A 24,415-nucleotide genomic window follows, 5' to 3' on the forward strand; every position below is an offset into this window, starting at 1 on the left:
ACCCATGACCCCAGAGCTGTGAGGCCGACGCGCTAGCCACTCGCCCCACCGGGCCGCTAGCGAGATAAATTCTTAGGAGACATTGTTGACCTAAAAAAATGCTCTAAATCCTTGTTTAAACTTCCTAACTTATTCTTTTCTTCTCTGTTTTGAAATGATATATTTTGCATTACAGGGAAAAATATATATCAAATAATAATGAGAATAGTCTTGCTCCATTATAACAATGTATTAAGTGTTTTTTTTGTTTAAAAAAAGAAAAGAAAAAAATCTAAATTCTTCTCTAATTTCGGTTGTCCATTACAATTTTTTTTATTATCTGTTGCATGAGTTTTTTAAAGTTTTTTTTTTAACTAATTAATGTCATTTTATGTTCTCTGATTTGCCATATTTATCTCTGAATGTTTAGGTTTTCCTGCAATTGTCATTTTTAATATTCTTATATGACTTTATTATATATATTAGAATAAAAAAAAGTGGCATTAGTTGACTGATCGCGAATATTCGGGGATGAATCGACGATCAAAATGATGATGACTTGTACATTCCGCAGCACACGGTATATCGTACGTATCGTACGTGTCACGTACGTTGTCGTCGGACAAGTTCTAAACAACGGCAAATCCGCGTTGTCACGCGCGAGACTGACGTGTCGCGCGAGCGCCGTCTGACGACCTCGCCGTGCGTTTTGCAAGTCAACGAGGCCAATGAAAAAGCCCGAGATTAAGGGATCGAGACCCCGAGGGGCCTGCGGAGGGCCCGGCCCGGCGGAGGCGCTGGTCAACGTCCCGCACAAAAGAAGACGCGTCTGACATCGGCGCCCACAAAAGACTCAATGAAAAGAGCTAAAATATTGCCGCGCTGGTCTCGCATTTACACTCGCGGCGACCCCCCCGAAGCCCACCGGCTACCCCCGCATGGGTGGCCGCCAGAGGCCCGCGGCTTCTCCCGGTCTCCACGGCGATGAGCAGCACCGACCGAGGTATCCGTCTTACTGGAAACCAACTTTATTGTTGACTTTCAGGAACGCCTGACGGGGGGTGTCTGTGTGTCTTTTGGGGGCTGAGGTGGTGGTGGGATGTGGTTAAAGGGGGCAGGGGGGGGGGACATCCTCAACTGTCCTGCTACATCCACGCTACCAGTGCTAAAGCTCACAAAAGGAGAGAAGATACTAGAAGAAGGGTGGGCAAATTGTTCCACAAAGGGTCACTGTGGGTGAAGGTTTTCATTCCAACTGATCGGGAGGACATCTTTTCACCATTTTGCTGTTTTACAAGCATCATCACTTGATTGTAGTTTGGTGTTATTGTTTCAGTTGAAAGCTCATTGGTTAAAATGTCAATGTTAGATGAGTTTTAACAAAGCCATTTGGAAAGATATACGTGTAGGAATCGAAGCATTTTTATGCGTTCGTATAGGAGATTAATCGCGGATTATTATTGCAAGGAGTCAATTGTCAGACGCACCCGTCAAAATTGACACGAAAACTGTATTTGTTCACACTTAGTCCGCAATGGACTATAAACTGCAGGTGTTCATATTGTACTATGGGATGTTTAAAACAAAAGATGGTATTCTGTACAAATCCATAATTAACACGATTCAAAATATGGGAAAAACATAGCGACTCATTCAGTCCAAAATGACATAACTGTCCCACTTATAAAACACCTTGCTTATGATCAAAGTACTTTTAGCGGTAAAATTGTAAATACCTCCTCATCTCTCTTTTCATGGTGGACTACACAAATCAGAATGTTTTTTCTGCTCTTTTTTTATTTTAAATATAAAGGCATTTTTTTTTAAATTAAAAGATTTTTAGAAATTTTCTTTACACATGACACTAATACAAAACAACCTATATATTTTGAAATCAAAATACGATTTTAGATAATCATGAATTAAAATAGAATATTTACTTGTTTTCCCCTTTTTATATTTAAAACATCATATAAAAACAAACTAAGTATAAATAAAGGACACATAGTTAGAGGGAATGTTAACGGCGGACAGGCTAAAAGTTGATTTAAACTAAGGGTTTCAAACTTGGGTTGGTTCGCGGGTCGCTTTAACGTCAACTTGATTTCACGTGGGCCGGACCATTTTAGATATAATATTTAGATTTTTTTTTATATAAATGGATTAAAAGAACTGGATTAAAATCCCTGAATATTCAGTTTTTTTATAGATCTAAAACAATGTTTATTTTAGCTTTTTTTAAAATATATTTTTAGATTTTACAAAATGATTTTTTAACTAAAACACAGAAAAAATTGATTAAAAAATTACAATTGTTGATTTAAAAGGGGGAAAATCAGGAAATTTAATATACATCTATACTCATTTTAATTTGATCCTAAAACAGAAAGTTGGCACTCATGATTTACTTTCCCGGGCCACACAAAATGATGCGGCGGGCCAGATTTGGCCCCCGGGCCGCCACTTTGACACCTGTTATTTAAACCATTTTTAGGTCAACACAAAATGCAATCAAAGAGGTGTTTAAACCTGGCAGTCGTATTCTTGATATTCAATTGAACTCATTGGCTACCATTGACGGAGATAAACATCCAATCCACCAGTCCAAATGGATTGGACATCTATCGCTGTCAATGGCAGGTGATAGATGAATCTCCAAGTAATAAGATACTCTTGGAGCGAGAGTACAGTCATCCAACAAAATATGCATTGAACTGGTTGCACATTTGGCGCACGGGATGCGGGTTCGAATCCCGGCAAACTTTACGCCATCTTGAATTTTGTATTCCTAACAATCAACTCAACAACAGTCATGACTTTAAGTACTAGCAAGTTAAATGAATGCAAGAGGAAGAAGTTGAATAAAAAAATGTTGACTTTGTGTCAAAGAGGAAAAAATCATCGATCAAATGTAAGGGGGAAAAAAAGTGGAAATTTACCAAAGCTCGTCGAACTTTCTCGTCCCCGCGACGCGTTCAAAGTTCTGTTGCGTTCCGCTGTCATCTGCTGGTCAAGTTTCATAATGCAGTTTGACGCCAAAAACCAAAACAAAATATTTCTCCTTTTCGACTTCAATTCACTCCTTTAACATATAATTAATTCCCTGTCCATATCCATGTCCATAACTGTAAAATAAAAATGAGGTCATTCTAATCATTTCAGCCGGTGTATCGGTCACGTGATTACGTGTTTCCGTTTCACGTGACTTTCCGAAGCATGACGGAAGTAACAATCCGAATGAATTTACCGTAGTTCTTTGAAATTTGGCGTGTTTTGCCCGTTTTTGTTGTTTTGGAGACGCGAAAGACGAAGAAGTGCGGAGCTCATTCGGGTAAGGCGTACAATTTAAGAAACAAAATCCAGCCTTTCTGCATTCTGTCACATAACTTTAGACGAGTTGAGTTAACTTTGAATTACCTAAACGAACTGACAGATAAGAGCATAGTCTTTTTTTTTCTTATTTTTTTTAAGGTGTCATCATTTTGTCCTCTCGCCAACATTCACTTTCATCGCCAAATAAATAAAATGAATACTAAATAAGAAAGGAAAATAATGATCATTGTTTCAGTCGCTGTTAGCCATCCCCAGTCAAAATGGACTGGACGTCCATTGCCGTCAATGGCAGTCAGAGTTAATCTCTGTCCTCTTCAGGCTACCGAGATGCCGTCCAACAAATCTGTGTCCGAGGCGCCGATTACTCAGTTGATCAACTGCAGAATCCTCAGGGAACACCAAATCCAGAGGTTACGATTTCTAACAATCAATACGTAATAATCAATAACTATTTTCATAGTTTAGAGACATTGTTGAAATAGAAACAGGTCCAAAAAAGTAAAGATTCCCTTACTCACAATGTTTTTTAATTATAAAAATGTTGTCATATTTTATAAAACTGTAAATTTCCCTTTTCATTGATAGATTTATGTATTTACTGAATTTGAATTATTTTAAATTTTGAAAAAGGGAAAACAATATTTTCATTATTTAGTCTAGTATATACTGTTTACATTGGAATATTACATTTTAAATTGGACGTCTATCGCCGTCAATACTTACGTGTGCACAGGGAGGACCTGTGGGTCCGCGAAGGGAAAATCCTGGACCCCGAAAAGCTCTTCTTTGACGAGCGGGCGTACGCCGACGAGCGGGTGGACTGCGGTGGCGCCATTTTGGCGCCGGGCTTCATCGATGTGCAGATCAACGGTGAGGATCGTTGGCATCTTTCTGTCCGCCGGCGCCGTACTGATGCGTTTCCCGCAGGAGGTTTCGGCGTGGACTTCTCTCGGCCGTCCGACGACGTCGGCGCCGGTGTCTCTTTGGTGGCGCGGAAGCTCCTGGAGCACGGCGTCACGTCATTCTGTCCCACGCTGGTCACGTCACCGCCGCACGTCTATCATGAGGTCAGGTTTGAACACGATATACATATATAGTATGTCATTAATTTTTAGAAATCCTTTTTTAAATTTACATTTTTCAATTCAATACAAAAGAGGAAATGCTTAAATTGTTCATTTTAGAATATTTTAAATAAAGGAAAAAACGTTTTCAATTTTTTAAATTAAATTTCAAAAATGTTCTATTCTTTATTTAACAAGTTGTTTTAGTTACAAACGAAGGGGAAACTGTCAATATTGTTTATTTACATTTTAATTTTAAAATAAAAGGAATCAAATTGTAAACAAACAACTACAAGTGTCTGTTTTGATCAAAAACTGAAAAAAACTACAACATAAATGTGAAACAGAATAATTACCCTTTTTATAGTTGCTAATTACAAACAGTGTCTATTTTGATCGAAAAAGAAAAAAAAAACATAAATATGTAAAAAAGAATATTTACTCTATTTATAGTTGATCAAAAAGAATAAACTGTAAATATTTGATTAAAAACAGGTAGATTATCTTTCCATTGAATCCAAATAATATATCACAAGCGTCTGCTTATGCTTTTTGCTCTTTTTTTTTTAAACAAAAAGTTATATTTCTGTTCTATTGATATTCCGGAATACTTATCTGATTTTGTGTTGTCTGACAGATTCTTCCTCAGATAAAAATCCAGGACGGCGGTCCCCACAGCGCCGGCGTCCTCGGTGAGCTTCCATTTTTTTGCGGTGGGGTCAAAGGGCAAACGGGGGGTCTTCCACCCACTGCGACTCATCCGCCCGGTAGGCGTCCACCTGGAAGGGCCCTTCATCAGCGCCGAGAAGAAGGGCGCCCACCCCGAGCGCTTCCTGCGCGGCTTCTCGGAGCGGGGCGCGGCGGCGGACCTGGGCGAGGTCTACGGCGCCCTGGACAACGTGGCCCTGGTGACGCTGGCGCCCGAGCTGGAGGGCGGCACGGCGGCCGTGGGTGAACTGTGCCGCAGGGGAGTCACCGTCTCGCTGGGGCATTCGGTGGCCAACCTGTCGCAAGCCGAGGACGCCGTCTGCTGTGGCGCTTCCTTCATCACCCATCTCTTCAACGCCATGCTTCCGGTACGTTAGCATCCCGTTCCGCAGTCCCGGCGGCCGTTATTAACTCGTCGTCGCGGCAGTTCCACCACCGGGACCCGGGAATCGTGGGGCTGCTGACGAGCGAGCGCATCCCGCCGGGGAGGACCGTTTACTACGGGATGATCGCTGACGGCATCCACACCAACCCGGCCGCCCTGCGAATCGCCCACCGCGCGCACCCGGCAGGTCAGCCCGTCGTTAAGAAAAGATGGAAAATGTTTTTTTAACGCCCATTCCATTGATTGGACGTCTATTGCCGTCAATGGCAGCCAGACTTAAACTATTGAAGGTTTATAAAAGAAATTGATAACATTTCCAGTGCAAAATACGCACTGGACACACTTAATTGAACGTTTTCTAATTTATTATAGTTTCATTATTTACATTGTTTATTACTCATGGCTACATTTTTTTTATTCTTACTTTTTTTTATTTATCCCACAGTTAATTCAACCAGTTAATCCAAAATTAGGTTTTAGTACTAGCCGGTAACATTAGTACTACAAATTAATGTCAAATGTGGCCTGAAAAACATAAAGAAAAAGTATGAAACTTCCTTCTTATATGGATATAATAAAAACATTTTTTAAATCATGAGCATGAAAAGGTTAAAAATGACTAAAATACTCAGTATATAAAATACTTAAAAATAAATAAATAGAAAAGAGTTAATAATATTACTAAACTTAAATTTGTTAAACGACCAAAACCATTGCTAGCACTATTAACTCATGGGCTGCTATTGACGCCGATAGACGTCCAATTCATTTGAATTGGGATTGAGGGATGTGGCCCTTGCGCTTTAGGTTTGGTATTGGTGACGGACGCCATCGCGGCCATGGGTCTCCCGCCGGGGCGACACACACTGGGCCAACAGGAAGTGGAGATCTGCGGGCTGCAAGTCTTTGTGGCGGGTGAGCGCTCGCTTGCTCGCCTTTTACCGTCTAGGACCGACGCATTTCGCCTTTTTGACTATTTTTGCGCCCCATGGAAGGCACACGGACGTTAAGTGGCAGCGTGGCCAGCATGGACATGTGCGTCCGCCACTTCCGACAGGCCACAGGTGAGCGAGCGTGCGCCCGCCGAGGACGGATAGGTGACGGGCGAGCTTTCTTTTTTTGCGCAGGCTGCAGCGTAGAAGCGGCGCTGGAAGCGGCATCGCTGCACCCTGCGCAACTTTTGGGAATCAGCCAGCGTAAAGGAACGTTGGACTTTGGAGCGGACGCAGGTTCGTTTGGATGATTTTGCTTTGCCAGTAGGCAAAAAGAAACAAAGTGTCCAAGTGGAAACCAGCTCGCACTTTTTTTTTTCGCTTTTATAAGTCAAATAAAAATACATCAATAACGCAACTTCAACTGAGCACCTATGCATAAAACAGTGACCAATATTTTAAAAACTTAAGTCCCTCTTTACTTGTAAATATATATTTTTTACATTATTTATACATTCTTTAATTTTAAAAAGTATACATTTTTTCACTTTATTTTTTTAATTAAATGGCAAAAAGTAAATATTGATAATAATGAAAGCTATTGTCTGTTGTGGTAATTAAGAAAAACGCGATATTGTGATACATTTTCTAAAGTTGAGCTATTAAAAAGAAATCTCCCAAAAAAGGATTTTTCTAACCAATTCCAATTATTTTTGTTTCTTTTGTGATACCTTTGTAATACTTTTTACTTCTCAAATTTTAAAAAAATACTTAAAACTTGATCTTTTTCCACCCAATTCCAATATTCTAAAAATGACCTATTTTTAAGTGCATCATTTTTGGTTAGAATACACACACGTCTACAGATATTGTAATATAACATTAAATAATAGGGCGATGGATGGACAGCTCCATCTAAATCTGGATCACACTTAGCTTTTCTCCTATTGTTCTTTTTTGCAGACTTTGTATTGCTGGATGACGATTTGAACGTGAAGGCCACGTTCATCTCCGGTCAGGAAGTCTGGAAGAAAAGCCCCAAAGAACAACAAAAATGAGCCATTTGATTTATTTTTTTAATCTTGTTTTTTTTTAAATGGATGTTCTTCATACCTTGTAAAAAGTCGGACAGAGGTTTATCAGGATGGCAGCGCTCGACTTCCTGTGAAAGCACGGCGGGCGTGGCCGCACATGAGCGAGAACCAATAGATTTGGAGGGGCCACAGCACGCAGGCCCCCACGTTGCACAGCCACGGGGCCCCCAGGACCGCCTGTTGAAGGGGAACCTGCGCGTACCTGCCGGAATACGGAGAGTATTCACAATGTATTATGTTAGGTAGTCCAATTGAAATTTTGATTAAAAACAGCCATTGACGCAGTTCGACTCTTTTACTAGTCAGCTCCTCCAAAAAGATTTTTGATGGACGAAATCATTTTGTACTGAAATAAACAGCTGTTTTTACCAGATTTGTTTTTTCCTGCTAAAATGTGAGCTGGTTTTAGTCAATTCAGTCGTCAACAAGTGAATTGAACCCCCCAAAATTGGAAGTGGGGATCTGGCCTATTGGCAGGCACGTTTTGATGACATCACCTGCTGTAGATAAAGTACATGGATGGGAAGAGCGCCACACGACAGCCGAAGAAGACCAGTAGCGCCGCCACGCCGTTGACTTTGAATGCCAGCGTGTCTGTGCGTTTCAACTGAAAACACAAAAAGTCCTTTTTAGTGTAACAAAAAGGGACATCTTTACATCCCAAATGGTCATTTTGACAGTCAACTTATTTTTGCAGAATTGATTCATTAATTTGCATAAAAATAACTTGATATTCTGTTTTGTGACTCTGGAATTTACACGTTAACTGGAAATGTGGATTGACACCAAAGACTGTGCTCAAGATGGTTGGATGTCGAATATTATTTACTTTCTCCTTTGTGTTGGCAAATACTGTATTACATCATTGTTTAATTTAAAAAAACTTAAAACAAACTGCATTCTTTTCATAGTTTACAAGTAGTATCTTAAATGATTTTTGGAGGGGGGGGCCAATATGTACCAGAAGAAGCCCCCAAAAACATGATTTGGACCACTTTTAGGTCAGGTTTCCCCCCAAAATAAAAAATCAATTATCAAAATTGTTAATTTCTTCAATTTCCCAATATCTTGTTAATAATAATAAGAAGAACACATCCTTACCTGCACGAGGATTTTAGCGAGACACACAAATGGCGTGCTGAGCTCAGGAAGAAATAAAAGGCCCTGGAAAAAGTCGCCTTTGCCCCGCCTCCACACCTGACGACAAGCACGCACACCTGATGACATCAGGCGAAGGGGCGTGTCCCGAGCACGACCACGGTTACCAGCGACGCCGGGAGGCAGAATGCCACGACGAAGACGTGATGGAGAACCATGAGAGTCTCTCGCCGTGCGAAGCCCGCGGCGGCCACACGGGGGCCCTCCTGGTGACCTTTGACCTGACGCTTGTGCCGGTCGCACAGGAACATGGCGTACACATCGTACACAAAGTACGGCGCGCCAAACGCCACGTACGCATCAGTCAGCCAGTGCCTGAGCAACACACAAACATTGAATTAATCACAAAGACTAGGCTAATGATGTGCCATTGACAGCAGTGGACGTCCAATTCCTTATCACTAACAAAAAATACACTGGAGGGAAAGGAACGGTGACCAACGGGTTTCCAGCAAATATAGTACATTATCATGACAGAAAACTTGAGTCCATATGTATATCATATTACATTGGTTGACAGTCCCTTATTCTGTCATCAAACACGAAAAGCAGGAAAAAGCTAACCAAATATGAATGAGTGTGAAGGAGCGTCCTGTTCAGATGACAACTAAATTCACACCTGACGCGAACAGACGTCGCTATACACGCTCACCTGTCGTGCACGACGTCCCCACAGCAGGCAGCGGCGATGTAGCATCCCGCCGCCGACGCCATCACCGCTTGGAGAGACGACACGGCACTGAGGATGAAAGGTAGGTGGCGAGTTAGAAAGTTGTACCCCATTCATTGGTGGCAATAAATGCCCATTCCATTTGAAATATGTATAGTATTGGCGGGGTAAAATTCATGTCAAAATGAAATCAAAGTGATAAATGCTGAAAAAAAAAAATAATTTAAGTAAATCATTATTGAACATAAAAAGTTACCTGAAATAAGAAATGTGGAAATAAGTCAACAAAATAAAAATAAAACAATAAAATTTAAATAATTTAATGTTGACCTCAATAAAAAAAATGCAATAACTTGAAATAAGTACACATAGAAACTAAATTAAAATGAATTAAATCAATGGTCAACTAAGTAAAAATTGAAATAAATCAAGAAAATGTGGAAATAACTAAAACACCAAAGGAAATAAAAATCTAATGTTTGTTTCAATAACAAACAATAATAATTAACAGCTGAAAGAGTTCAACTAAATACAAATGAAATGAAAAATTGGACTGAATGCTCACATAAATAAGCACAAACTAAGAGGAACAAAAAGGAGAATGGGAATAAATAGTAGAGTACCAATGGTAATGACAAATGACATTATTTATGGTATACTTGCAGACAAACATTCTGACCGTGCTGAAACGACGTCGGCGTCGGCCCGGCTCCATCCCATCTTGTTCTTCAGAAGGCGAGTGGACAGCAGGAAAATTCCCGGGAAGAAAAGCGCACCGGCCAGCATGGAGGCCAACATGTCGGCGCGTGCATCAGGTGAGCCCGGCCGGCTTAGCGCGGCCACCTGTCACCACCTCCTGGGGGAGGGGACACGGGTCCCGCTCCTTTGCGTACATTTGCATGACGCGGCTCAAGACAGCTGATCCCATTGCTTTTCCTGGACAAACTAGTGAGGAAAATGCCAAAAACGTTCCCCCCAAAAAAATCCCAATATTGTATTCCAGTGTCATTTTTATTGATCATCACTCTCTAAGTCAACTTCAAGTATTTGTCAAAACGAGAAAACAAGTGGGCCAAAACACTTTTTCAAACATGAATCAATACCAGCAAAGCCGGCTTCAACGCGTCCGTCAACGAGCTAACGCTAACCAGCTAAAAAATACACTTCAAAAATAATGAGGTCATGATTGGGGGAAGGTCATTCAACTCTGCCTGCTAAAAATGCACGAAAATGCTCGTTTGGGGCTTGAAAAATAGACGGAACCTGATTTATTTGTTTCAGGAAAATTGTATTTTTTGTGGCCACGCAATATTCACATTTTTAGTGCCAATCACGATGATAAATGTCCAAATGTGTGGCTCTTCAGAACTGAATTAAAAAACTTTAAATGAGTTTATCACTAGTAGACGCCCAATCCATTTGAAGCGGGAGGATAGTGACGAACTAATGAATAATCAACCCTCCCTGCGAAAATGAATTGGACGTTTATCGCTGTCAATGGCAGCCAATGAGCGACTATATGTCCCGTAAATGGAGTTTTACTGCCAAAAATGAGAATTTATGGGCCGTTTGAGGCAAAATAAATGAGTACATCGCCGTAAAAATCACTTTTTCAGGTGCCGAAATTGAGTATTTTGTGCATGTTAAACAGATAGACAAGAATATGTCTTTTGGATCATTGATGGCAATAGACATCCATTTTGAGAAGACATCTGTCGCCGTCATTGACACATAAATACGATCATTCGCTTCAGCCACTGAGTTAACATGATTTTTTTCCTTTGTTTTGTTGACGACAACATTCCTTTGCGCGAGATTTCGTCTTCGATCCAAATGTTCAATAAACGTACTACGACTATTACCACTATTATTACTGTTGACTATTTTGCGGCCACAATTTGGCATTTCATGCACACGGTACATTAATATTGGCCACATTTGGATATTTTCCCCGCTTGTGTCGCGACTAGAAGCGCTACTGTCCACCATAATGTCTTTTTTATTCTTTTTTTTAAACACAACCTGACACTGTATTTGGAACGGCAGCCATTTTGTCACATCCTTTTATACACACGCTTTCTAATAAATCGACATTTTGCCTGGGGGTGAATCCAACGGTTGTCAGAATAATAACGTGCTTTGTTTTCGTTACGACGGGTGGGGCGGTTAAGACTCGAGAAAACAGGAAGTGAGGATTGATTGGCAGGTGACACGCGGGTTTGCCGTTAAAAACCATTTCTGACAAGAGAGGTGCGGAACACGACAACTTCACACGTCCTAAAACTAAAAGACCAGAGAGGAATAAAGGATTTCCCAGCATGCTCTGCTGCGGAGGAGTGTGAGGAGTGTGTGGGTGGGGTCAGGGGGAGGGGCTACACAACACCCTGCTACATGGTGCGTGTGGAATGCTAAAGCAAACGAAAATCAACATTTCTACTCACTACACTCTTTTTTTTGCCTTTTCAGCAGCAGCAGTTTTGTTTCCTTTCTGTCATAGGCGCCGCTGGCGGGCGGAGTCTTGTTGCCGCCACTCGCTTCGGTTGACGTGCGGGAGAAGTGGACATCGAGGTCGGTCGAAGGCGGAAGAGGGCCGGCCGGGAAGGAAGGGGCACTCATCTCTCCTCCTTGCGGGAAACCTTGGAAGAGTGCCACGCCGTAGACCTGAGGAGCAAGTTTGTGCGTCAAACACGGGAGCGGTAGGGGTGGGGTGGCACGTTTTGTCGGGCCGCGTGGCGCCCACCTGATGAAGGTCTTGAAGGCAGCGCTCTGCGGGTTGATGCACAGCGGGACTCGCTTGCCTTGCTGGTGCTCCGTGATGAAGCGATGGATTAGCTCTGAGGAGAACCACAGGGATTTACATTGAACTTTTTCACTGCTACGGCCATGGCGTCCTGTCATCCTTCTCCTCAGAATTGAAATGAGTGTCAAAGGAATATCTGAGACGCATTAAGTAGAACAACAAAAGACGGCAGTCTATACCTTTGCCCTGCCACACTGACAGGAGGCTATTCTCGTAGCTGTGGCTGAAGGGGCGCTCGGCTGCGGGCTCAAAGTCTCGCGTATACACGCGCCCGCTGGGCACCGAGTAGCAGCACTGGCACATGCAGGTGTGGTAGCGCAGGCGGCCCTCGTCCAAGTACGGGTGCGACAACGCGTCACTGCCCGAGATGCGCTTGGCCTGTTGGGAGAAGGTGGTCAGCGTGGGGCCGCGAGCCCCTGCGGAGCGCCTCTCCACTCACCGGATCGAAAACCAGCATGCGGCACAGCAGGTGCACCGCTTCGTGGGTGGCGCCGTCCGATAACATGTACAACACCGACAACGATGGCTGAAAAAAAAATGTACATCATGACGAGTTGAAAAGAGCGCCGAGTAGAGATTGCTTTGGAAGAAGGGCTGCCACAAACCAACATTGTCATGGTTTAGTAATCATGCATTATTTTACAATACTTTAATGTGATCATCGCCTAACGGGACGGGGCACAGCATGACGTACTGGTTTTTGTGGCCCGCGCAGGATGTGAGCCCGAGCTCCCTCGCATGCCGACGCCAGGGCGGACAGCGGCGGCGTTCCCAGTAGATCCGTGATCAAGTCCAGCTGGAAAGAGACCGCCGCTCATTAGGCACGCTAACTTGCGCGACGGCGATTTGCGAGCGATCCGTCACCTGCTGAATGGGGCTTTGCGCCTGGAAGAGAATGCGTCGCCCCAGCAGCTCGGCGAAGATGCAGCCCACAGACCATACGTCGATGGCCGAGCCATAATGGCGGCAACCCATCAGTACCTCGGGCGCTCGGTAGTACTGCGTCACCACTTCCTGCGTCATGTGACGCGACGGGTCCGGCTCCTCCACGCGTGCCAGCCCGAAGTCGCAAATCTGACGGAAGAAAACAACAAAGACAGAATATGTTTGGTCTTTGTTACATTTTGTGTTCACCTGTCACCATCCAATATATTTAAAATATACTAGTCATGCGGTATGTAGAAACTGTCAAAATAAAATTTAGGTTAACACCACCCATTGACGGAGATAGACGTCCGGTTTGTTAGGATTAATACAATTTGACAAATTATCAGTATAACTACTCCGTGAACAGAATTTGTACATATTACTTCAAATGGATGGGACGCTTATGGCTGTCAATGGCAGCCAATATTAAATTATTTTCTGACCTTTGCACTTATTCCACCAAAAAGTAATCACCTTTTCGGTCTTATATTATGAAAATGTCCTGCCAGCTTGATAACAATCATTCTGTTCATTCTTGGGTTATCTCAAAATTCTTTCTGACCTCGCTATGACATCAATGCGCCCAAATTTAATCACAAATCAAATATAGTGAGTTTTCATGAACACAAATATACAAACAATTTATTAGCAAACCTTTAGCAGACAGTTGCTGTTGACCAGAAGGTTGCCAGGTTTGATGTCACGGTGCAGAATCCCAGCAGAGTGAAGATACTTGAGGCCTGTGCGTAGCGCAAACACAAGCAATTTAGCGTCAAGAAGACAACAAGGGGTGCCGTCTGGGGGGCTCACCTCGCAGGATCTGGTAGAGAAAGACCTTGATGTGGTCAGTGGTGAGCGGCTGAGGAGACACGATGACCTTGTGAAGGTCGCTCTGCATCAACTCTGTAATGACGTAGCTACACTTGCTGTCAAGGCAATTTCAACCCCTTTGCAATTCAATACACATAATTTGCCAATGAGGTAAAAGCCACATTTCAACTCATTCGCAACGAATGACAGTGATGGGCTGGTGTCGAAGTAATTTCAATTCACAAAAGGATTACAAGAGCCACCTTCGGCTCTGGAGCCGCAGCTTAGAGGCTCTTGATGGGACAACTATCATTGTTCATTGTTTTTTCTTTTTTGAACTAATTGGATCACTAAACATGACCCAGGTCATTTTGAAGTACAAGATATACAAAATAAACATTTATTATTTTAAAGTACCTTGAAATTTATGAAGGCCCAGAAGGCAATAAATATTCATGTGTCATCCAATGTTATGCCATAATTTTTCAATATTTACTATCATTTTCGATTTATAATTGCCATGTATTAAATTTTACATGGAACTGGTATTTGTTCATATTAATCGAATAAATGTTGAAATAAATACAGAAAAATTAACATATTTAATCATGCCACAATTATTTTTTACATTCGGTGTCCTCCCTAGAAATAGTTTGTCACAGAATTATGGAATGACAAACTATTTGAAGTACTGTTTTCCTGGAAGGATACATCTCCTCGAAACAGTCGATTTGTGGCGGCTGCAAGATGTCCAATGCTGACAACACCTGAAAGGTAAAGCCAACCACATGAGGTCGTTGGCGACGGCAAAGGTCACGACGGGGCCTTACGTTGTCGTGTTTGAAGAAGCACAGCATGCGCAGCTCCCTGAAGACGCGCTTGCACGAAACCAGGTTCTGGAAGACGTTAGGCATCTTCTTCAGCGCCACCTTTCGGCCGTCTCGGGGGTCTGTCACAGACCTGCCGCACGCAAATCGCGTTCCAGTGCCATTGACAACAAAGGGATTGTACGTCCATCGGCCCAAACGGGTTACATTAGCCGAAAAAAAATTGAAACTTCTTACCAGACAACGCCAAACGCGCCGTATCCGATGGGCCGGTCGGGCTCCATCTCGGCCGGACCTGGCACTTCACCAGCCGGGTCGCCGTATGGCTGCGGCACGGCGGCCCCGCCTCCACCGCCACCCGGGTGTCTGGGGGTCCCGGCTTGGGTGGCGGGGGGCCCGCCAACGCACGGGGTGGCGCCGAGGGCGCTCGACGGGGCCCCGCACGACGAGTTGACGTAAAAGTACTTGCGGGCCAAGTCGGAACCGGAGAACAAGTCGCCACAGAGCGTTTGTCGGCCCGCACCGTGGAAGGCCATCGTCTAGATGGGGAGAGGTTGCGGGCGCGAGCTGCACGTGACCCGCGACCTCCGCCCAGGCGCCGTCGGGGAAATAGTGTGCATTTAAACCCACCCAAAAAGTGTCAAGGGCATTTAACGACAATTAGAATCAACACTCCGTTTAAACAAAATTTCACAATTTGGACAGGGAAATATTTATGAATGATTTTTTTTTTAAATTGGAAATGAAATTAAAATAAATATGATGTTATGCTAGGACCTTCCACTTAACTAAGAGTTAAATAAACTGCGAGCAGCTAACGGTATAATTGCAGTGGAGCTAAAACTTTCCTTGGTCATTATAAGCAAACACAAAACTAAAATCTATTATTATCAAATATTATAAAAATACGTTGGGCTAACAATTACAAATGTAACTATGAGGTAGCAGCTAGCTGTTTAGGTAAAGCGCTAACAGTTAGTCCTGTTATTGAGAAGCTAACACACAGCAGTTTCAGGTTTAGCTAAAAAAATCATTTAAGATAGTTAAGAAAACATTTCCTTAGGAAAAGTATGAGCTAACATTGAGTTGTTTTGCTAATAAGTAGTTAGATTTGTAAGTAAGGAGCTAACAGTTTGCCCGGTTGTCAAGAAGCTAACACTTAGCTGGGTAAGGATTAAAACAGACAGAAAAAATAATTGGAAGAAAACTGAGCTAACGCTGAGTTGTGTTGCTAATAAACCAACAGTTATGTTGGTTACTGCGAGGTTAAAAAACAATGACATAAAATTTAAGTTTGCAGTGTTAGTTGCAATTAGCTGTTGTGCTAAAGAGCTAAAAAAAATAATCAAAACAATACTTATTAGAAAGCAAAAAAGCTAATATTGAGCTGTGTTGCTAAGAAGCCAAAGAGTGACTCCGAGCTGACAAAAACCTTGACCATACAAATTCAACTACGTCGTGTTGCTACGCGACACTGACCTACATTCTCGTTAAAAAACACAAAACAACACAATTCCGCATAAGTTGCTGTAAACAAAACGCGAACACGACAGGCCGCTCAGCACAAACGCCACTGTAGACGTCAAAAAAAAAATATGGGGACAGATAGAAAAAAATAAGAGTTTCCTGACGATGATAACCGAGCGAACAGCTAGCCGCGACTCCCCTATCGGTACGGAAGAAGCCTCCGCGAGGTTGCGCCTTCAATTTGCGGGACAAAATACCAGTAAAGCTCCGCGGAGGCGATTGAAAACCCAAGTCGAAGCGGCTGCGCTAGCCCCCGGTAGCCCGGTGCCCGACGAAGACGTCGCTCCACTCCGTTGCTAGCTGGCTCGCAACCAGGGCAGGAGGAGGAGGAGGAGCCGGGGATGGTGAAGCGTGAGTGGGGAGCGAGGAGAGGATAGGCCTTGTCACCAATCCCACTGCACTTCCAGGTAGCAAAGCAGAGTGGCAACACGCTAGCGGCACAGCGCACTTGCTCCCCATTGGCTGACCCCAAGTCACGTGCTTTATAGACGCCATGTTGTGTCTAATGGTCGTTGCATGTCGTAAGCTCCTACCACTTTTAGACCGTTCGAACTCATCCACCGTCATTGACAGGGTTAGACGTCAAGACCATTTCGACTGAGACTAGCATTGAATCATCATGTTTCACTGCAATCTACATTAAATTTATTTTGAGTGGTCGGGGCTGGCAAAATGGATTGGACGTCTGTCCATTAGCTAAGGAACCTTGACAACACACAAATATATTTTTTTCTGAATTTAATACACTGAACGATCAATATCCACGAGCACAGAATAAGGATAACAGTATTAGATGGAAGGAGCTCTGGCCATCAAAGTTGCATTTGAAATTATACAACTTTTTTTACAGTGATTTTTTTTCAACTTTAAAAATGTCTGTCTCCTTTGGTCACTGTAAAAAAAATCAAAATTATGAGTTAGAGGTTCGTATTTCCACCTGAAATGCATTTTTTAAAGACAATTGTTAAAAATGTTTTTTAAAAACGAAATTTGGGTGTGTAGGGTTCCTTTGGAGTTCAGATTTTTTTAAATTTATAATTGTGCATTTGTTAGTTTTTTGCGGTCAGTGAAAAGAAAATCTATAATATTAGTCATTTATTCATTTTCCGTACTGTTGATGCTCACAAGCCAACATAAATGTTAACATTTTCACATGGTATTTTGGGAGAATTGAGCAATTTTGACATTTTTAATTGTTGGGTGCATAATAATCTTACAACAATTTTGTGGAGAGAAGTTTAATTTATCAGTTTTGGGAGAACTTTGTACTTGTAAACTTTGTATAATTTTGCACTATTTTCACACAGAACTTAATTTCTGTTACACAAAAAGTCTGGAGCACTTTTCCCCCCCAGATAAAACTTTAAAACGTGAAAATATTGCAGATAAGCGAATTCAAATTGCAACTAAGATGGCACAGATGTAGTACTTCCATATTACTGGGCCATTGAGGAAGCTATAAAGTACAGATCAAATTTCTCATTGAGCGCATTCAATGTTGATGTACGAAACCTGCGCGCACACACACACACACACACACACACATCCATGCTGAAAATCCCATCACCGGCGCGACACACATACCTTGAAATCCATGGAATGATTTAGGGTTAAAAACGGGGAATTTGTACAAAGTCGTCGCAGTCTTTTTCATAAAGAAGCGTTTTCCTAACGTGATGGATAGTTTGCCCCGTCTCCCCGACGCGTGCTAGCTGTGCGTCTGTGGGCTAATGCCGGAGCAGTCAGAAGACATCAGCATCTCGGCGGCATCGCCCCCCGGGGCGGCCCCGCCCGGATCGCCGTCCTCCTGGGTGGCGTGCGTGCCCATGTGGCCCTGGAGCTGGGTGGTGGTCTTGCACTGCACACCGCACAGCTGGCACAAGAGAATCCCGCCCGGCCCGGCGCCGCCGAAGCTGCCCCGGGCCCCGCCACTCTCCTTCCACTCCTGGCCGTGGTGCTTCTGGGCGTGGACCCGCAAGTACGTCAGCGTGGTAAAGCCTGCCGGTCGCAAACGATAACGTGTCAAAGAAAAGTTGTAAATTTGACATTATGTGTGAATTTGGACCATTTTTAGGCCACTTTGAAAATAGATAAGTATATTAACCGTGGTGGTCCTAATATGATTGTTGTGATTACTTATTATATTGACTACTTTTTTTAGTTACTGTATACATGTATATAATGTATATGTATGTATATATGTATATGTGTGTATATATGTGTATGTATATATATATATATATATATATATATATATATATATATTATACATATATACACATACACATATACATATATACACATATATATATATATATATATATATATATATATATATATATATATATATATATATATATATATATATATATATATATATATATACATATATACATACATATACATTATATACATGTATATGTATACATACATATACATTATATACATGTATATGTATATATACATATACATTATATACATGTATATGTATATATACATATACATTATATACATGTATATGTATATATACATATACATTATATACATGTATATGTATATACATATACATTATATACATGTATATGTATATACATATACATTATATACATGCATATGTATATATACATATACATTATATACATGCATATGTATATATACATATACATTATATACATGTATATGTATATATACATATACATTATATACATGTATATGTATATATACATATACATTATATATACATACATTATATATGTATATATACACATACATATGCATACACATACACATATCTATATATACGGACAATAAAAGCATTCAATTCAATTCAATGAACTTAAAAAGTTGTTTCGTCCTTCCCAGTCAAATTGAATTGGACGTCAATCGCTGTCAGTGGCAGCCTATAAGTTCATACCTAAAATACACTTTAAAACCCAATCATTTGTTTAACCGGATTTTGAATGTATACGTAACAAATAAATTTGGAAGTTGGCCCTTGCATCCTTGAATTTTTTTTGAAAACAGAAAGAAGTCTGAACACCCCTGAGCTAATACACAGATATGTCCCCAATGATAAGTAAATTGTAACCTGTTGCGCACTCAGCAGTCTAATTTTGTCTGTGCACACGTTGAGGTAAGCAACGTGACATCCGAGTATATTCCAATTTTTGGGGGGCGTATGTGTGCGGATCTCACTTCGGTTGCAGAGGTGGCAGGCGTGGTGCTGCGACTGGTTGTGAACCCTCATGTGGTCGGTGATGTAGGCGGCCGACAGGAGCTTCCCGCAGATGTGACACGGCACCTTTTCCTCGTGGCGAATCAGGTGGGCGCGAAGGCGGTCGCGCGTGGCGAACGCCGACGTGCACGTCTGTGGGAAAAGCAGCGCCATAGGTGAACGCGCGGTCCGATGGGGTCCCGGCAGTGTGAGCGTAGCTACCGTGCACTTGAAGGGTCTTTCTGTGGAGTGCACCTGACGCACGTGACTGTTGAGGTGGTCCGGCCTGAAAAGAGGCAAACAATTATTTAATTTAATTAAATACTTATTGATGATTTTGAATGGGTTTTTGCGTGACATGGGGTGGCATAAAGCCATTGAAATTTCAAATAGACCAGCCAGGATGAATAAACAACTAGTTCATGATCAATTTAATCAATTTGATAGTTGAATAATCATTTCGAGACATGGGCATTTTTTTGTGTATTATTAATTTTAGCCTGAGTAGAAAATAGATTATTTATTCATTTGAAAGTTATTTTTTTAAGAGTGAAAAGTATTCTCCTTACTTTTGCCTCCCAAAATGTATTTTAGATAAGAAAGGAAGGCAGTCAATAATCTGTATATGTCATAATAGTAAAATATTGGTACCAGTCTATACAAAATAACATTTTGAATTTTTTGTAATTATCTTTGAAAACCCAAACTGAAACATTCAATTAAAACTAAAGATTTAAAAAAATCAAATGTGATTTTTTAAAATGAAATTTGCTGTATGTTGAAATTCTTATTTTTTTAACAGAATGTTGTTTTCTGTAGTCTTCAATAAAAGCAGATCTTTGTTATGAATGAAAATGAAAGATTAGTTTTTGCTTTAAAATAAAATGTTCACAATTGAATTACAATGTATTTTTAGTCATATTAGTGAATAGTGAACTGTCAAAATGATCATTTGTGGTAGCCTTAATGTTATGGCAACAGTATGTGTACTCAAAAAAGAGTGGCCAATAATGTTTTGTATCTAAGAATTGTTCCAATTTTTTATCCTGATTGCCCAATTAATTGCTTGTGACTGAATTGATGCTTACCGCGAGAAGGCCTTGGCGCAGTGCGGGCAGACGTAAGGCTTCTCCACGCCGCCCTGGTGCGAGCGCACGTGGTAGCTCATGCGGTCTTTTCTCTTGAAGCGCTGCTGGCACACGGGGCACGAGTACGGCTTCTCGTCCGAGTGCGAGAGCCGGTGGCGGTTCAGGTGGTAAACGTCGCGGAAGGCTTTGCCGCACGCTTCGCACGCGTGGTTCTTGCGCACCTGGTTGGGGGGCGGCACTGCGCTCGGCGGAACGGCATCCTGCGGGTGTGAAAATTCACATTTCCTATCATGATACTAACATTTTCAAATCCATATCAATTACAAGAGAAACGTTTTTGATACTTTTGACCCAAAAAACTCAATCAAACATTAACTTCTTTAGTTTCTCCATTGTTCATGATTATTTTTATGGAAAAAAAGAAACTTAATTGCCATAATTTGCCTCAGTCACAGTCTGCAGAAGTTCCCCATCTCGTGGAAGACTTCCTGTGTGTGGTTCCAGTTTTTGTCCAACTTTACATCTTTTTGAGTCTATCCGTTTTTGCTACCGAAACTCGTAGCTCGTTTTGTGATTTTGCTGCTTTTCTGTCTTAATGATTTGGTGATTCTTAATGATCCCATTGACTTTGATTTGCTTTGTACTTTGTGCTTTTTGCTTTGTTGTTCTGCGGCCTTTGACTACTGTCTAACTTATAACTATGCCTTTTCTTGCTACTGTCACAATGAAATTTCCCGAATACGGGATGAATACAGTTATCCAATCCAATCCAATAAAATCATCAGAAAGTGACCCTTAAGCACCCGAAAAAAAACAACAGAAAGTGAACCAGAAATACCCTAAAATCAACAGGGAATTATCTCAAATGTACAGAAAGTGACGCAGGATTGCCCCCAAACCGGAGTGATACAGGAGGACCCCCCTTAAAAACTCATGCAGGCCTGGGAAGAACATGCAAACTCCACACAGGTGGACCGACTTGGAGTCAAACCCTGGACCCCAGAACTACCGGGCCGCCAGACTTATTGAAACGTTTCAATACTTAGAACACGTGGCACCCACCTGCAACACGGCGTTCACCGCCGCCGCCGGGGCAGGAAGCGGGTGGGGCGCGGCCACGGTCACCGGCGCCACGCTCAACGGCACGACGGTCACCGGGGTGACGGTCACCGGAGCCACGGTCACTTGTTGTCCGGGATGGGGGAGGGTGTCCAGCTCTGGGGCTTGCTGGGGCAGGGCGAGCTGGAGGAGGGAGAGGGGGATGCTCTGCTTAGGGGGGGCTTTGCCCTCATCGCGGGCAGCCCTATCCTTCATCTTGACCCCAGTGTGGACCGACTGGTGGCGCCGCAGGTTATAGCTGTTCTTGAACTCCTTGTTGCAAGTGGCGCAAATGTGGGCGGGGCGGGACGCTTTGGGTGGCGAAACTTTCACTGGGGGAGAGGCGGGGCATGTTAAATTCCCTCGCAAGCCAACATCGCGCTATTTTTTTGATGCGTGTTTGGGGGCGGGGCCTCACCGGGAAGGGGCTCTTCGTTGAGGGCGGCCGTGTCCACGGTGGAAGGGGGCGTGACCAGGTGCTCGCCGCTCAGATCGGGCAGGAGCTCCGCCTGCAGGGGCGTCTCCTGCTGGCCCGGAGTTGATGGTGACTGCCCACAAAAGGAGAGAGTCAAGAGACAGACAAATGCGGAGGTGCTCCAATGATTAATTGACTAATTTACAGTTAATCGATAATCAGATTAATGGACAATTATTTGATTGTTAATCAGTTGTTTAGAAACATCGTTCACTTAAAAATTGCCCAAATAATTTAGCGGAGCCTTTTAATAGTTAGTGGTGTACAACACCAATTTCAAGACAAGACTGGACAATGATATGATATCAGCCACAATACCATTCATGAGGCTTGGATCAATTTCTCATGAAATTATGTAAACTAGTTACATTTTATGTATAGCAATTAGAAATATCGAGCGATTTTAACCTTTATAATCATTTTGGCACTGGGAGGTTTCAGAAATTTTAGTAAAAATAAATTTTAGGTATGTATTTTTTTTTTTAAATGAATGAATTACGTGAAAGATCCTCTTAGGTAAAGAAAAAGTATTTAAATAGTAATGAGTAAAAAATAAATAGATAATAATAAACAAACAAACATATGAACTAAAAGACATAAAGCTTAACAAAATTAATTTAAAACAAATTAAAACTAAAGGATCCATTTTAAAAATGAAATCATGGAAGGCGACCCGCCGGCTCGAGTGGTTAGCATGTCGGCCTCACAGCTCTGGGGTCATGGGTTCAAATCCAGGTCGGTCCACCTGTGTGGAGTTTGCATGTTCTCCCCGGGCCTCCGTGGGTTTCCTCCGGGTACTCCGGTTTCCTCCCACATTCCAAAAACATGCATGGTAGGCTGATTGGAAACTCTAAATTGCCCCTAGGTATGAGTGTATGCGTGAATGGTCGTCTGTCTGCTCATGCTCTGCAAACCGCTGGCCACCGATTCAGGGTGTCCCCCGTCTGGTGCCCATAGTTAGCACCCCAGCACCCCAGCACCCCCGCGACCCTAATAAGGATAAAGCGGTTCAGAAAATGAATGAATGAAATCATGTAGTAAATTGACATTTTGCTCAGGGAATGTCATTTACATTTTTTTTACTTCTTATAGTTTAGTAACTCTTTAGCTGCCATTACAGTTAATAAACTCCCAATCCATTTTAAGTTGGAAGGGCTATACACACATCCAGACCCCTCCCAGTTGAAACACATTAGACGTATATTGCCGTCAATATTAAGAAATTGTTGCTCTTTAATTTATGTAAAAGCTGTCCCTAATAAAATAACATGCAGAAATACACAGAATATAATATCATAACCTTGCGAACAATAACTCAAGGGGGCAACGCCATTTTCTTAGCACATACTTTTTAATTTAAAAAGCCTTTTAGTTGAATTCGTGATTGTATTGTGATAGCCCCCACCTTTGAAAAAGAAACACCTGGGGAGGTGGTGGGTGCAAAACCTCCTGACCCCCATGTGACTCCCCTCCCCTTTCGAATCCGCTCACCCCCACCCCAAACCGAAAGTGAAACAAAGCACTTTGCCTCACCTGAAAGAGGAAATTGCTCCACGAAGTATCCATGCTGCTAGCGACCAGCGAGCAGCCGGCAGGCCGCTTTGGATGCTCCCTCGGCCGGCCACTTGACAAACCGATCTTCGCTGCTAAATCACTACAGAATAATGAATCCTAATAATGCGTTTTTATCGTATCGGCACGTCCTTGTTCCTTTTGGCTATTCTGCCACAGACGAGATAAATTTGTATGCGTCTAAAAGAAAAAAAACGCACATTCCTGTTCCAGCTGTGCCTTTTATGCAGTTTTCAACAAAATGTCTGCTGTCAAAAATGCTGCATGCAAAACATCAACAATGTGATGGAGATGATGATATGTGATGTAAACGTGCTAATGATGGTCAGCAGACATTTTGTAGCAATAGCTCCGGAAGAGGCCTTCCCGCGGGGTACAAGCCTCGGCCTCGCGTAGCGCTCCTTCCCCTGCTAGGAAGCTCCGGGTCGGCCGCGGTTCCTGGTTCCGCATCGGTGTTTGAATGGCCGGGATGACATGTTTTTTTCTCCCCCTCCCCACAGCGTGTCCCTCTCGCCCTCCCTCCTTCGTCGTCCTTCTCCCACCCCCGCCTTCTTTTTTCTCGTCTATCTCGTCTTGTCCCGCGGCGTCGTTGGGGCTTTAAAGGGAAAGTCTTCTCTCACCGTGTCCTTTCGCGACGAATAAACGCCGACATTTAAGAGCGCGAAAAACCGAACGAAGACCCCCCCTCCTCCGGTGGCAATCCCGCCCCTGGCCGCTGTTTGGTTTGCGTCAAGAATAAACAGACGAACGGCAC

General features: G+C 42.6%; 4 protein-coding genes across 5 annotated transcripts; 1 reads left to right on the top strand and 3 right to left on the bottom strand.

Moving 5' to 3' along the window:
• The first annotated feature begins 3,157 nt into the window (after positions 1-3,157).
• amdhd2 (amidohydrolase domain containing 2) lies at positions 3,158-7,866 on the top strand. Of its 2 annotated transcripts, XM_077619828.1 has the most exons (11): positions 3,158-3,310; positions 3,631-3,722; positions 4,046-4,182; positions 4,240-4,379; positions 5,014-5,068; positions 5,148-5,452; positions 5,512-5,656; positions 6,277-6,384; positions 6,465-6,533; positions 6,597-6,698; positions 7,365-7,866. In XM_077619828.1, the coding sequence occupies exons 2-11, from the start codon at positions 3,640-3,642 to the stop codon at positions 7,457-7,459; spliced, it is 1,239 nt and encodes a 412-aa protein (XP_077475954.1). In that variant the 5' UTR covers positions 3,158-3,310; positions 3,631-3,639; the 3' UTR covers positions 7,460-7,866. The 2 variants fall into 2 exon arrangements, with proteins under 2 accessions (XP_077475954.1, XP_077475953.1); XM_077619827.1 differs by having other exon boundaries at positions 4,046-4,379.
• On the bottom strand, positions 6,847-10,162 carry LOC144089025 (ceramide synthase-like). The gene is made up of 7 exons (XM_077619829.1): positions 10,003-10,162; positions 9,306-9,392; positions 8,761-8,968; positions 8,597-8,692; positions 7,993-8,102; positions 7,515-7,697; positions 6,847-7,425 (listed from the first exon to the last, which is right to left on the bottom strand). Exons 1-6 carry the CDS (start codon positions 10,119-10,121, stop codon positions 7,541-7,543), a joined length of 777 nt encoding a protein of 258 aa, XP_077475955.1. The 5' UTR covers positions 10,122-10,162; the 3' UTR covers positions 6,847-7,425; positions 7,515-7,540.
• A 153-nt stretch (positions 10,163-10,315) lies between these two features.
• On the bottom strand, positions 10,316-16,638 carry nlk1 (nemo-like kinase, type 1). Its single transcript, XM_077619824.1, has 11 exons — positions 14,925-16,638; positions 14,691-14,820; positions 14,572-14,627; positions 13,861-13,967; positions 13,705-13,790; positions 12,988-13,197; positions 12,818-12,919; positions 12,563-12,649; positions 12,303-12,501; positions 12,064-12,157; positions 10,316-11,984 (listed from the first exon to the last, which is right to left on the bottom strand). Exons 1-11 carry the CDS (start codon positions 15,221-15,223, stop codon positions 11,936-11,938), a joined length of 1,419 nt encoding a protein of 472 aa, XP_077475950.1. The 5' UTR covers positions 15,224-16,638; the 3' UTR covers positions 10,316-11,935.
• Positions 16,639-16,935: 297 nt separating this feature from the next.
• Positions 16,936-24,187, bottom strand: maza (MYC-associated zinc finger protein a (purine-binding transcription factor)). Its single transcript, XM_077619825.1, has 7 exons — positions 23,623-24,187; positions 22,033-22,162; positions 21,579-21,946; positions 20,517-20,776; positions 19,651-19,714; positions 19,410-19,581; positions 16,936-18,212 (listed from the first exon to the last, which is right to left on the bottom strand). The coding sequence occupies exons 1-7, from the start codon at positions 23,653-23,655 to the stop codon at positions 17,923-17,925; spliced, it is 1,317 nt and encodes a 438-aa protein (XP_077475951.1). The 5' UTR covers positions 23,656-24,187; the 3' UTR covers positions 16,936-17,922.
• Positions 24,188-24,415: the final 228 nt, after the last annotated feature.

Source organism: Stigmatopora argus, chromosome 14 (genome assembly GCF_051989625.1).
Source record: "Stigmatopora argus isolate UIUO_Sarg chromosome 14, RoL_Sarg_1.0, whole genome shotgun sequence".
Classification (NCBI taxonomy): domain Eukaryota; kingdom Metazoa; phylum Chordata; class Actinopteri; order Syngnathiformes; family Syngnathidae; genus Stigmatopora; species Stigmatopora argus.

Excerpts from the sequence above, each read along its gene's own strand:
- nlk1 (XM_077619824.1), bottom strand. The coding sequence starts at position 15,223 with ATGGCCTTCCACGGTGCGGGCCGACAAACGCTCTGTGGCGACTTGTTC. Across the intron at positions 13,198-13,704 it reads ACAGCAACTGTCTGCTAAAG|ATTTGCGACTTCGGGCTGGC; the intron begins GTTTGCTAATAA and ends TTCTTCCGTCAG. Across the intron at positions 12,650-12,817 it reads TGCGCGGGCCACAAAAACCA|CCATCGTTGTCGGTGTTGTA; the intron begins GTACGTCATGCT and ends TTTTTTTTTCAG.
- amdhd2 (XM_077619827.1), top strand. The coding sequence starts at position 3,640 with ATGCCGTCCAACAAATCTGTGTCCGAGGCGCCGATTACTCAGTTGATC. Across the intron at positions 5,657-6,276 it reads CCACCGCGCGCACCCGGCAG|GTTTGGTATTGGTGACGGAC; the intron begins GTCAGCCCGTCG and ends CTTGCGCTTTAG. Across the intron at positions 6,534-6,596 it reads CCACTTCCGACAGGCCACAG|GCTGCAGCGTAGAAGCGGCG; the intron begins GTGAGCGAGCGT and ends TTTTTTGCGCAG.
- maza (XM_077619825.1), bottom strand. The coding sequence starts at position 23,655 with ATGGATACTTCGTGGAGCAATTTCCTCTTTCAG. Across the intron at positions 21,947-22,032 it reads CAACGAAGAGCCCCTTCCCG|TGAAAGTTTCGCCACCCAAA; the intron begins GTGAGGCCCCGC and ends CCTCTCCCCCAG. Across the intron at positions 19,582-19,650 it reads AAAGACCCTTCAAGTGCACG|ACGTGCACGTCGGCGTTCGC; the intron begins GTAGCTACGCTC and ends CTTTTCCCACAG.
- LOC144089025 (XM_077619829.1), bottom strand. The coding sequence starts at position 10,121 with ATGTTGGCCTCCATGCTGGCCGGTGCGCTTTTCTTCCCGGGAATTTTC. Across the intron at positions 9,393-10,002 it reads GCCGACGTCGTTTCAGCACG|TGCCGTGTCGTCTCTCCAAG; the intron begins GTCAGAATGTTT and ends TTTCATCCTCAG. Across the intron at positions 8,693-8,760 it reads TCTGCCTCCCGGCGTCGCTG|GTGTGGAGGCGGGGCAAAGG; the intron begins GTAACCGTGGTC and ends GCTTGTCGTCAG.